The following is a 13,474-nucleotide window of genomic DNA, read 5'->3' on the forward strand; positions in this document are numbered from 1 at the left end:
ATAGAGGTCACAGAATTGGTTGCATAATTAGATTTTATTGACAGGACATATATATAATATGCCTTAAAATCAAACTGTGTTAGTCTTTTTGAAAGGCTGTCTGCCAATACTCTGTGGTGTAGCGACACTGAATTTTCTGAGAGGGTGTTTGCAAGTACATTGTGATTAAATTGCATAGATCTTTTTGGGAGGGTGTCTGCCTGTACCCTGCGGTTTAGCCGCACAGAAATTTCTGAGAGTGTGTCTGCCAGCACCCTAGCAACATGTTCAAAAGACGTATCTTCTTCAATCAACATAATTTTCTCAGGTATCACAGTTCTTAATCGCCAACAATATAGTTTGCTTACATTGGAATCACAGTTTATAGTTAACTGTGACACAAGAAGGCCAGCTAGCATGAGCTGAAAGCACAAAAAGGCTGCTATTAGCAACCTCAGACAAATTCGATAGGCAAGCATGGTGGTGGTTGATACAAGAGATGTTGCGACGTGGCCAAAAAATATGACATAATGAACACAACAGAGCACGTGATCAGACTACAGCATTCACGTAACAAACTTTCAAGTCAGAGGTCTCAATATTTCTTATGCATATCAACAAACTATGATGCAAAGTATGCTCATAATATTCAAGATACAAGCATCAGACAATTGTAATGACCAGGTATTTGAGAAGACAGCGCCATGCAATTAGTCCTTCTTCAACAAAATACAGACCGCCATCAGATTGAGCGACACCGAGTCTGTCCCCAGCTTGGTTTTGTACTGGCTAGGGCTGAACAGGACAGCAACAAAAGAACCAAGAGGAACCTCATTATTCCAACGCGGGCAGGTGTCACGCACTGAATTGAAAGAGAACTCATTATCTGCGACTCTCAATGCCCTGGAAGAATGCAGTGCAGTCATATACAACTAAGACTCAGACGTATCAGTGTTACGATCAGAGAATATTGTAGAACAGACATACCATCATCCTAATGATCAAGTGTGCTAGGAACTTTCCCCTGCGGTAAGATAAAGCCAGCTGCACATTTCCATCAGCACTGGTAGAAGGGCCACCATGCCTGCCCATGACAGCCTTGCTTGGAGAAGCCTTGCTGAGCATCTTGTTGAGTGATGTACTGCCAGCTAAAAAAAAGAATAAGCAAAGTGAAAGAAGACATAAAACAGACTATCGGACATACAATTGCCCGCATAGTCAGGATGCTCCAATGTAGATGGTCTGGTGGACATGGTGACACTGTTCTGATAGGTGTAAAGACCATAGTTGCAGCGACAGTGCTGAATGTTACACCACCAAAGGTAATGGCCAGCTGACGAGCCCCCAGCCGGCTTTCCAAAGAACCTGTCATCTGATAGTTTTTTATATTTGCGCCTGCAGGATTGACAAACAGACCATCACTGAAAGCGAAGGTGAGAGCCTTGATCAGTGCGCTACGATGTAATATTAGACAAATTGCATCTGCTGCAAAGTGAAGTAGTGACTTACGGCTTGTTCATCTGATATCCCATAAAACCGTCCAGCACACCAGTGAATGTCAGTGTATTGATAGGCTGATATGTGATCGCATAGTAGGCGCTGCATATTATGAGTGAGAAAATGTAAAACAAGAGTAAAATATAACTGAGATGAACCGTCAGAAGGGAGGCAAAGTCTCGTAGGCATCAGCCTTGAGAAGAATCGGATCCATCAAGGTTATGGATGTGACCTGGTACTCAAAATTTTCCTCTCCTTCGTCAGTATCTCTGGAAACAGTATAAGTTAAAGCACAGAGGTGTATAGGATATATGTACTCGTTCTAAAAGTTAAAACAAATATGGTCATCCTTAGAAATGCATCGAAACAAACAATGACACTTACATTGATCTCCATCTTTCCATCCTTCATGATTGCTTTACTAAGGCGGATATTAAAATCAATGAATATACCAGAAAATATTCATGTTTGCTTACGAGGGCAACAGTTTCTGAACGTCCGAGCATGAAGGCTGATGAATGCTGTGGTACAGATAGGTTTTAGAATGTATCATATAACAATATAATCAAACATATTTACAGAACATCCTCCGTCTTGCCTTTTGATCCACTGGCGAATTTGGTTGGAGACAAGCAGATGCTATTCAATGAAATCAATAGGCAGTTAGATACTTGTGCAACATACTTGCGGTCTCTAGGATCATATTGCTTTACTTGCAAGCAGAAATCTTGTCTCTCCTGCTCTGACATCTTCATCATGGCAAGGCGCAGCAGGCTATGTAACAAAGTGAGTTTAAAGTATTGCGAACTGATATAAGAAAACAACATACATCATTACATCATAATGATCAAGCTTGGATTGCTTTGTCGATGCTTCTGCTTCAGAGTCAAGCTTACTCTGCCTGTTACGACCTTTCTTCACAGGGGAAGATCTGAATAAAATAGTATAAAAATATGAGATGATAGTCAAACTGAAGTTACATACTGTTCTGGCTGTGCATCCTTGTCAGAATCACTGACATAAACTCGCTTGATAGGTGTATGAGTCGCCTTTCCTTTGCTGTAGTAACATATGTATGAGTGAGTCTGAAAACAGTATAAATTGAACTACAAACTTGGGCGAAGGACTAATGGGAGTTGGCAAAAGAATGAATGCCTTATTCGCCTTTTTCTTTGGAGTCTCGGTAATTTCGGGTTCATTGATTGGTAGGGCCGCATCACTACAAGATACTCAAACTTGAAGAATAGAAAGACAAAAGACTACAGCGTACCTCTCCAAAGACTGCTCGGTATCGGAGTCATTGTCCATGAATACGTCCTTCAGCTTAGCACTACACACATTATAAACAGCGACTCAAGTCTCAGTAACAAAATACTTACCTAGCGATCTTGGCAGCGGTACGACCGGACACGCATGAAGCACTTGGATAAATCAGAGGATTAAACTAGTTGCTATCAGCAGTATCAGAGAGACGTACAGATTGGTTTCATCATCGCTGCTTTCAATGACCTTCTGATACTTACCAGCTTTACGAGGAGAACTGACGCAGATAGTCAGCTTCTGAATAGACCTGTTGTATGAGTCACGCACCTCACAGCCATATCCTCATCGCTGTTGTCTATGGTCTGCTTGTTCTTACCACCTTTGCGAGGCATCGTGATTGCCTTCTCCCTGTGATCATCGGCTGAACATATAATCAAAAACAATGTAAGCTGCATGTACCTTGTTACTGTATCCTCATCACTATAGTCCACCATGTTTTTGGCCTTCACATTACGAGGCATAAGCACTACAGCTTTGGGAGTTGACCTGAGTCGTATTAGAGAGACGTCACAACATTGAAATCAAACACGTACTTTACTGCAGTTATCTTCTGCTTTGCAGGTGAGGTCTCATCCATCTCAACACTGTTTATATAAAATCATATTGCTATCATGGCATGAAGTAGAATGCTCACTCAGAGTCAGCGACCATCTTATCAGACTTGATTGACTTTTGGCCAGCAGTACGACCATGGTTCCTAGAATGAAACCTATCAAGAGGCTACAAACACCAGCAGTATAGTGGAACACACTTGGTAGGAGTCGAATTGGTGCGAGGAGGCATTGTTAAAAGACAAGAGGATACCCTGTTCAAATAAAGGATAGGTTGAACGTCGATGGGAGCATAAGGTCATTAGCCTTTATACAATTCAAATGCGGCTGATGTAAATAGAATATATTGTATGATGATCTCGAACATTAGATCTTTGGGGAGGAAATTCTGTTGGGGATGATCGTCCCACTATTTTCAAGTATTATACTGGCCAGTAGGAAAGCGACGGAAGCCCATGTACTATATAAAGAAATTCTGGAGCATGAATGAATTGTCATGTGATAGGGAATATACTGCACCTCAGATGTTTTAGACCATCCAGACTATTATTGTCTCAGCTAGATCGTACGATATCAAGTTGAACTGCAGCATTGGATTTATCATACTAAAGGAAACATTCACCTCTTAGTTTACTCTTCATCTAACTAACAATATTGGCATCGCACTGTCATTACAGTATATTCAAGATGGCTGTGGAATTTATGAGAAACAGTGCAGAAAAGTATAGGCTGCGTAAAACTCACAATATATTTGTAGAGCAGTTGTTAACCAAAGTTATTGAGGGACGAAGTCAAGGTGGTAATGTTACACATCAATTGATCAACATGGCCAAGGTAAGAGTTTATACAGTGAACAATGAATGAATGGCTCACCAAAGCTGCAGCCTGACTACGCTCGAGTGACAACACAAGTCTTTACTCAAGAAGATAGCAAGACTCAGCTGAATCTGATATGGCCATACAATAGTATTGATGAGCCAGAGGATGCAGTTCTTCACGTGCAAGGATTTCTTTGCAAAAAGGACTTGCCACCGATTGTGCAAAATGACCAGTAAGTGTTATTGTCTACACATAGAAAAATACAGCTCACAAGATATCAGGCTCCCTTCAAAGCTCTTCAGAGCAACGCAGTCTGTGAAATTGATGGGACTCGGTTCTCCGACCTTTGCAGAAGCGGTCAAGGGTGTTATTGCCATTCATCAGCTGTTTGCTCAACATCTCGATAAAGGCATGCTCATCCCATGGAGTCCGATCTGAGAACATGATGAACTTGTATTAGAGTTCTCCAATTGGTACCTTTCTTTTATGCGGGACATGGAGGACGACAACGAGATTCCGATTGGAAATGACATTGATCCGTTTGGCATCCTAAGAAGCCGTATTCGAGATGAGACATATCTTACAAACAATGTTGTTCAATACTTTGAACATATCACCAGGCTTTCAGGAGAGACAAGGTGAGTGAATATTTGAAATGAAGAACACAAATGCTGACTGTCATGCATAGCATTGTTGTCATAAAGCCGTCAGTCATCCAGGAAGGTCAACTGGTAGAGCTTCAGGTTACCTTTTGCACTGTGCCAACATCGAAGGGACGCATGCTCATGTTGAGCAAGTTACAATCGATCTGCATTCTGGATTGTCAAGTGCTGTCGGTAAGAAGGTAATCAAATGGATCAGATAGATTGAATGCTGATGTACATATATTCCAGGATCGCAACCAGGTTATTATGAACTCACTGGTCACACCTGTATTGCCCATTCCAAGGGTCAAGCGCAAGATAGGTTACGATGAAGATGACTCGATGATTGGAGGCATCAAACGTTTGCATCTTGACACTGAGAATCGCGAGAAGAATATGGACACAAATTCTGAGTAGAATTCACATTCGTTAGCTTGGTTATCGTAGTCATGAATAGCTCACTCACCATCATTCAGTAATGTATAGCCTATTTAATTGTCCTACAAGTATATACAAATCATCACAGATTGTAAGCAACATGATTCAACAAAAGAGACAGAGATAACATTGTAAAATGAAAGAAACTCAGTAAGTCAATAGAAGTATCCGTCCAACCCAGGAAAGAAACTTTGCATAAAGGGCCAAGCTGCAGGAGAATGATTGTCATCTGGGTCACACTCATACTCTGGCATACCCCAAGTCGTCAGCTCATCTGGATCCATCTGATGACCTTGAATGTCTTCATCAACTGCACATTGTTCATATTCGACAATTCCATTGGTCGTACAATGTCCAGTGAATTGAGAGCCATTGAAGCCCTCATGATCCGGGATGTTATGAAATATACTGAGCTCAGAATGAGCAATGTGTAAACGTCGAAGCTGTGGAAGTTTCTGGAATAAATAGTCGGTGATTGTCCTTTCTTCCTGTGCAACAGCAGGTCGATCTGGATTGATAGCGTGTTGGATACCTCGAACCGACTTTGGAAGAGTGAGTGATAGTGGCTGAATGGTGAATGGAGTGTCGATGATAAGAACACGTTGCTGGGGAAAGAGCGATAACTTGAATGTGAATCGTTCAATATCATGCCACGGTCGACGAGTATCCAGAATGTTAATATTTTATTGAATTTATCAGCTAAGATCCACAAAGATGAGAAGACCACGCACCATCGCCTCTTCCTCATCCAACTCCCAGTTCTGCTGATCTATCAGTCTGATCTTCTCAATCCCAGATCCTTCTACATTCCACCACTGAGCAAAGCATGTGATCACCGCAGAGCAGGCCATATCGGAGATGGCAATGTTGAGCTTTTTGAAGTATCTCATAAAGGGAGTGATCTCTCGAGCTCTACGTTGGACAGCCAGACTGTTGTCTAACTCATCCATACATTCGAATAAGTCAGAAGAATAAATACAGCAGCATACCAGATGATCTAGGACTCAATATTGACCTACCATATTGTATAAACATGGGCAGAGGGTCAGATCTGCCATCCAGCCTCAGATATTGGCACTAGAGAGAGCTTTGGGTGAGGATGAAAAGCGAAAATTGGAAGATGAAGAACTTACCTAAAAGGACAAACTAGGGCTTGTCCTGATGCTATTTCAATGTGCAATGATGGGTAAAGAAGTTCTTACAATGCTCCTCCAACTGCTGCTGCAATATCAACTGTATATGGAATTGGTAGAGTTTGAACTCTACTTGTCTATATATTTACTTGACCGTTGAATTTTACAAAGTAAATGCTCCACCATTATTACATTAAAGGTAATGAGTACCTTCTCCTCTTCAGTAAGCATGGTGTCCAAAAAGTTGTAGGCAACTTTGAAGGCCTGTACAACCTCCGCTCGAGAGTAGGTATCAGGTAGCAATGAGCAATATTGCAAGCCAGAAACTGCTCCCTTATTTACTGCACTCACCAATGTCCCCATCTCCTCAGCGCTAGGCATCCGAAATTTGCCAGCATGACATAGGTCTCCAGCTAAAAGCATTCCTATAAGAGGCCCCATCTGTGGCAGATTCGCGGACTGGGTCCACTGATAAAATGCGGTGAATCTAAGCTGACCATTGGCATCGACCATAGAAGGATCGTCAAACCACTTCTTCCACTCCTTCTCCACAGCAAAGTAGGCAGGAGCATGCTCAGGCCCGCGTCCACCAATTGCTGAACCATAGGCAGTCTTCTTGCAAAGGAACTTGGGATCATCTGATGGACAAGAACGACACATGGCCTGGAAGGCTTCAAGATCAGGAAAGAAGACCTCCTTCTCAACCACAGCTTTGCAACCAAAGGTCACTCCATGCCAACACAGTACACTGGCAAAGCCGCCAGGCTTGTTAATATTATTTGGATGCAGTGGACCATTCAGGCCAGATACGCTGAGTTTTGAAGGTGCATGCTTGCAGAAAGGGAAAATTTGTCCAGGTCTTTGAGAATGTGCGCTTGAATACGAGTAGGTGAGGAAGGCGAAGTCTCCAGACATGGTGACAAAAGATCCTTGACAAACTTCAGTAGACGGCATAGTTCTGGACTATAGGTTGAAGGTGTAGAAGATGATGCAATAGGGACAGGGTGTACATTGGGAGAAGGATTGGAGGGAGCAGGTTTAGTTTTGCGATGAGATGTAATGCAATGTTCTGCATCACCAATGATGTCCTTAAACGTGTTATATTCAGAACTGTGAGGTGTCAGGATTGGCAACTCTTGGAGTTTCTTGAAAAAGCCATCCAGCATATCAACATGAATAGAACTGTGCCGCATCGAAGGGGTATTAAGAACGGCCTTCTTGATGAAGCTGAAGGCATGCCAGATGCCTTCCAAAAGAAGCACATGTTGAGTTTGAAAGGTGTCTACAAGGCGATAAACAAAAGCCCTTGTGCGAGATAGGTGTTGTTTGGATAAGAAAGCCACTGGCATACAATGGTATAAACTAATTGAAGTGTACGGACTTGCAACTCTTCGCCTTTAAATGTCAGGAAGGTGGATAATGGATAGGAAGGCATGTTGTCAAGACCTGGAATGAACGATGTCAGGTTTATATCCACAGAGTCGCCAGTAGAGAGATGAGTATAGACTGCCATAGTCAGAGCAGATAGCCAGTCTGTGGGAGGAAGACTGGTATTGACATGGAAAGTAAGAAATTTGGCACAATGCTCCATGCAACTGTCATCTAGCCAGTACCAAGCAGCTGCTGCTGATAACATAAGCTGCTGATGAGATAGCATCAAATCCCAGTCATGAATATCGAGCTTTCTGGTAAGCATGTTCAATGGTGACCATATCTGAGAGAGATCCAAGGCAAACCCAGCGCTCATACGCTGACGACCATTATTGAAGTTCACAAGAAATGTAGCCACTTGCTGCAATGCCTTTGGATCCTGTCACTTCATCTGCATCTCAACCTCAGTGACAATGCGTGATAGCTTGAGTTTCATTGCACTAAGGTTCTTTTGCTGAAAATATTGCAGCGCCACTGTGTGACATATAAAGTCAGAGTTGATTAAATAAAACATATGTAGTTATTACCAGGAGCGCCATCATTTGCAGCAAACACCTCTTCAATTAACTCAATGTCTTGCTGTTCATTCTCTGCAAAATAATTCTTAATCAAATATATAAAGCAAAATACAGCAAAGACTCATACCTTGCATAACATGAGAAGAGTCTTCTAACTCTTCAGCAGATTCACTGTGCTCTTCAGACTCCTCATAAAACACATGTAGAAGGGCTGAAACCTTGTCGACCTTAGCAACTTTGGCTCTTCTCAAAGGCTTTGTGTGTGAGAGTGGTATGTCGTCTTCAGTATTGTTGTCCAGACAATAATCATCATCACCTTCATCACCATCAAGTGGCTCAGGGAGATTGTCTAGACATTTAAATTGAGTGAAATGTTCAGAGTATAGAATATATATAATCACAAACATTCAGTATGTTTCTTTTCCAACAAGTGACTGCTTCTGCGCATGCCATTATCCCCATCCACCTCCATATTACCAGAGTTAGAGTCAATATTCATATGGGTGTTGTGAGCAGAGAACTGGAAGTGGATTTCTGCGAACTTTTATGTTTCCTAGTGAAGCACACTTCTGGCTGACATTGCAATTTCAAACTGGTTGCATAAGGCCCTTGATCTAATGGAAGGTGAATACATATAGTAACAAAGGAGAATAGAAAACATACCAATGTGCTGGATTCGACGACCTATGTTCAAAATTAATGAGATGACAACAAAAAAAAAACAACAAATACTTACGCTTTTGACGTTCCAGCAACTCTGCAAACATATCCACATCTGAACCGGCAAGTTGCTGGACAGACCATTTGTTGCTCGCAGATCCTTTCCCTTTGCCCTTTGCCTTGCCCTTGCTCCTGCCTTTGCCCTTGCCTTTACCCTTGCCCTTCTTGTCTGCTAGAATAACAAGGCTCAAAATCAATTTAAGATCTTATACAGACAAGTATACTACATACCACGTCTGCCATGAAGTTCTATATTTAACTCGCCATCCGAGTCTGACTCGGTCTGAGTATCGTTGGCCACGATATTAGTTTTACGTGCAAGATATGGAATGAAGTGAGACATTTTTTTGTTATGCTCAGTCCATAGATCAGAGCACTGAGCACGTGTAGCCTGGAACTCATCAGAAAATATTGTAGAACCAGGTCCCAACTCCCAAGGATCAGGAGTTATTCGCTCTCCATCCATGACTGCAGTCAAGCTTTGTAGAAACTTGTCAGTAGAAAACTCTGCTGCCAGACTAGAGGGTAGACCACGCAAGAGATAGGCAGAGAATTGAACCATGGCTCTTGCATACCAATTGAACATTGCACGATGTTCTGTGAGAGCAAGTCCATCTGTGCCCCAATTGCCGTGATTGCTAAATGTAAAGGCAGAAGGATTATTGTAGCTTCAAACAAATGGCAATATTAACTGAGTTCAGACATAACAATAAAAGGAAAACTCACATGGGATCCGTCATCTCTGGACGAAGAGACAGTAAAGCACCATTGGGCATAGACGTAAAACTGACCAAACCATCTGCATTGATCAGAGCGCTTGGTGGATAGTTGACCACAACCATACGATAGGAATAAGGTGATGGTTCACGATCAGAAGGTGAAGTAGGAGGAGTGCCACCATGAAAGTGTAGACCAGAGAAGCAAACTGAAATCATGCCTCTCATAATCATATAAGCACCAATCTCGGGAAGATAGAAAAGTCCGGGATGATCATCTTCATCCAGGTCAGAATGACTATGCATGCAAGTAACCCCTCCAGGGGCATCTTGATGATCTATATGCTTGCCAGCAAACTTGCCTAGGTCTCCTTTGAAATGTGCGACTACAAGCGAAATGTAAATAAATAACAATAGAAAACTCAATAGTATACAACGCACCGGCCAACGTGTTAGAAGGCTTTGTTGCAGATATATTAATCTGCTGCGTCGGAAATGCATAGTTACCACTATGACCAAGCGGTGGCAAGTTCGTAACATCAGCTTGACACTTCAATGCCTGCTTGAGATGAGGAGGAGCATGCTTGAATGTGCTCATTGCAAGGTGAGAAGAAGCCTATGAATCTAATATGAACAAATGACTCAGACAAAATAAAAAAACTGTTAACACCTGAATTATAGTCTTACGCATCTTCTGATGTTCATTTACACACTCTTCAAATATCTTAGCACCTGGCACAGGAGCGCTAAGATTCTTCTGACTCTCGTATGACTGCCCCAGAGTGTAGCAACGAGCAGAGCCACTGATAGGCTTTGCCTGAGTATCCCTTTCCCATGTAACACCACCCGTCCAAGATCCATCCACCAATTCTGGCTTGGATGCGGTCCGAAGCTCACACAATCCAAGACCCAAGTCACGTGCATCTGTAATCTTTATTCCAAGGGAAGTCGATCTCTACAATATCATCAATTCTAAATGTTCAAGTTCATATTCAGAAGAGTACTCACTTAGGAGACCACCAATACTGTATAACATCATCCTCCATCCTCCCGCTCCCAAACATATCTCTAGCAAACACCGTATCGCCCTCTTGCAAACAAAAGAAACCTTGAAGGCGGTCTGAATACGATATAAATGTATAGGAAATATCAACTCACCAGCATTATCGGCCTCCTCTTCCTTTCCCTCTGGAAGTGGAGTATCCCTACAGTGATCCCATAACTTTTGCATTGCTTCTGGTCGAGTATCTTGAAGATACACAAAGGTTCGGCCATCCAGGAAAGGTGCAAGGGGGTGATTTCGAACTATATACATCTGCCCAAGGAGAGGGTGTCAGTTTCTAATAGGAAACAACTCCCCAGGAGGGTTTGGCACAGGTAAATTCTCCGCCATTTGTATCTGCAAGCTGTAAGAAAACCAGTAAGTTCAAGTCAAGCTAGCACTCACAATATTGAGTAGAAGGAACTTCCAAAGTCTTCAGGTGGTTGCCACAGAAGCAAGTAGGAAGTATCAAGACAAGAAGACCAGCAGCAAGACTTTGTATGGACAGGAGCAAAGAGAGTCGATGCACAGAGGATGGCCACCACTCGGCAAGAAACTCACAGCCACCAGCGGAGTCTCAACACATGGTGAGTTTAGATATCTTGTCGATGGGCGAGGTCCATTGACAAGATATCTAAACTTAGCCGTAGGTTGAGACTCAGCCAACCTCCATTGGGTTAATATTTTCGGACTCAGCCCGCGATGCTACCGGCACGGTCTGGTTTGCAAGTCTTCAAGTCCTTCATATTATCTGCTTCATCCTCCCTCGCTCGCCCTCGACCGTCGACCCCCCACTGTGCTGAACAACAGGACGCTCCGAAAAACACGAACGACACACCCGCATCAAGCGTGGAGGATCCGTTCGTCATCGTCATCGCGCGACGTGACACGACACCCACCAGCTCCCACTGGCCTTCCCCCGGCTCACCTCCGCCCTCTGCATTGGAACGGACGACACGCTCAGCACGGGAAAGTGCCAGAACACCTGAACGAAGCCCCCGCGTCAAACGCGGGGGCTCCATTCATCATTTTCATGGGACGGGATGCGACACCCACCACCTCCTCCTGGCCTTCCCCCAGCTCTCCCCTGTCCTCTGCTGTCTGACATGCAGGATGCCCAGCACGAGGACATGCGAGAACACCTGAATGAAGCCCCCGCATCGAACACGGGGGCTTCGTTTGTCCTCATTGTCGCTCGACGGGACGCGACACCCACCACCTCCTCCTGGCCTTCCCCCGGCTCTCCCCCGTCCTCTGCCGTCCAACGCGCAGGGTGCCCGGCATCGTCGCCCGATGTGACACCTACCAATGGACACAGCCCAATGGACACAGCCAGTTGAAACATCAGTTACAATGCTATTTGTACAGTGTAGACTATTTGACCATAGTATAGAAAATATAACCTGTCGCCTTTTGCCCCCAAAAAAACAAACAGCTTACAAATTTATATATTTAAATAATATGTAATGTGCGACTACTATGATACAGAACATGACATAACACATTGAATATATATAGTACAATCAAACTACAACTCAAAGATGCATTACAGTGAGCATTAACCAGTCACAGGCTAGGATACACAAGTAGAAGCGTGAATAATGCTTAAAATAATTTTCTCCTAGGAGCACATTACAAATATTACAAAATTATATTTTAGACATATTATAAGGAGGTGGAGTCATTGCTTGATGTGAAAAACACAATCATCATGAACTCAGACCATTTTACGCCTCGCATTAATGGAACAATCCTCCGCCTTTATGCTCACCTATATCCTGAGGGAAGAAAGGTCAAGCTCACCTGTATGATAAATGCAGTAAGCTTTACTCTACTCAGATATAATAATACGAGCTTATATTACACAGGTGAGTCAGAACATTGCCATCGTCACTGCACCAGATACAACACGAATGATATTAAATCTTGAGAAAGATGAAAATGTTTGTTTAGTTGTCTCTTGAGCATTCATCCAGATATTCACATATTTGTAGAAGGAGAAAGTTATCACTGGACAATATTTCAAGTTTATTGCTGAAGTCGGCAACACAAGAATCAATCTCAATGCACTGTATCACAAGCGTCTCCCCAAGGAAGTTGGTAAGAATACCATTGTGGCATATAATATAAACAGATGCTAAATGAACATATATAAGATCTTTTCGTGGTGAACGAGGTCGTAGAGCTAGCGCACAATCCCCCATACGATTCTGACATATTTAGCGTACCAGTCCCGTAATGATTTGTAATCTAACATGTGTAAACTATTGTTTCACAGAGAACTATATGTTTTTAAATCCCATGTCAGCACCTCCAGATCAAATTATTCCAACCCTTCCAAATGAAGTCAGCATTCTAATATGCAAGAAGGTCATATTGGACTGATCACACTTGACCTGCAACATAGAGAAGGTTCTTACAGTCAAGGAGGCTGAGACAGAGGCAAAGAAGACAGAGGTCAGGATGTGGCAGCAAAAGCTGCGACTCACGAGCAAATGTTGGCTCGATGCTACAGTCATTCCTCCCTTTTCTCTAATGACAATCATTATCGATATAGAGGATCAGCTTATTGCTCTCTTTCGAGCAATTATCAAGTATGAGAAGTCCTTCTGCAAATGCTATCTCAGCAATAACCCAAACAAAAACCACCTGACATTTCTGAA

General features: G+C 42.8%; 5 protein-coding genes across 5 annotated transcripts; 1 reads left to right on the forward strand and 4 right to left on the reverse strand.

Moving 5' to 3' along the window:
• Positions 1-689: 689 nt before the first annotated feature.
• On the reverse strand, positions 690-1,232 carry SCP_0114450 (hypothetical protein; the record flags this gene model as incomplete). Its single annotated transcript, XM_027753668.1, has 3 exons — positions 690-911; positions 967-1,127; positions 1,184-1,232. 3 exons carry the CDS (start codon positions 1,230-1,232, stop codon positions 690-692), a joined length of 432 nt encoding a protein of 143 aa, XP_027609469.1.
• Positions 1,233-1,636: 404 nt separating this feature from the next.
• SCP_0114460 (hypothetical protein) lies at positions 1,637-3,582 on the reverse strand (the record flags this gene model as incomplete). Its single annotated transcript, XM_027753669.1, has 17 exons — positions 1,637-1,745; positions 1,794-1,798; positions 1,861-1,897; positions 1,953-1,997; positions 2,056-2,115; positions 2,161-2,250; positions 2,306-2,407; positions 2,461-2,535; positions 2,591-2,695; positions 2,747-2,806; positions 2,856-2,897; positions 2,954-3,016; positions 3,067-3,147; positions 3,199-3,285; positions 3,333-3,383; positions 3,434-3,496; positions 3,551-3,582. The coding sequence occupies 17 exons, from the start codon at positions 3,580-3,582 to the stop codon at positions 1,637-1,639; spliced, it is 1,107 nt and encodes a 368-aa protein (XP_027609470.1).
• Positions 3,583-5,946: 2,364 nt separating this feature from the next.
• On the reverse strand, positions 5,947-6,141 carry SCP_0114470 (hypothetical protein; the record flags this gene model as incomplete). Its single annotated transcript, XM_027753670.1, has 1 exon — positions 5,947-6,141. The coding sequence occupies one exon, from the start codon at positions 6,139-6,141 to the stop codon at positions 5,947-5,949; it is 195 nt and encodes a 64-aa protein (XP_027609471.1).
• Positions 6,142-8,920: 2,779 nt separating this feature from the next.
• On the reverse strand, positions 8,921-10,367 carry SCP_0114480 (hypothetical protein; the record flags this gene model as incomplete). Its single annotated transcript, XM_027753671.1, has 6 exons — positions 8,921-8,947; positions 8,997-9,003; positions 9,066-9,225; positions 9,285-9,721; positions 9,780-10,155; positions 10,211-10,367. 6 exons carry the CDS (start codon positions 10,365-10,367, stop codon positions 8,921-8,923), a joined length of 1,164 nt encoding a protein of 387 aa, XP_027609472.1.
• Positions 10,368-11,854: 1,487 nt separating this feature from the next.
• Positions 11,855-12,151, forward strand: SCP_0114490 (hypothetical protein; the record flags this gene model as incomplete). Its single annotated transcript, XM_027753672.1, has 1 exon — positions 11,855-12,151. The coding sequence occupies one exon, from the start codon at positions 11,855-11,857 to the stop codon at positions 12,149-12,151; it is 297 nt and encodes a 98-aa protein (XP_027609473.1).
• Between the last annotated feature and the right edge of the window lie 1,323 nt (positions 12,152-13,474).

Source organism: Sparassis crispa (assembly GCF_003851025.1).
Source record: "Sparassis crispa DNA, contig_000000F, whole genome shotgun sequence".
NCBI lineage: Eukaryota > Fungi > Basidiomycota > Agaricomycetes > Polyporales > Sparassidaceae > Sparassis > Sparassis crispa.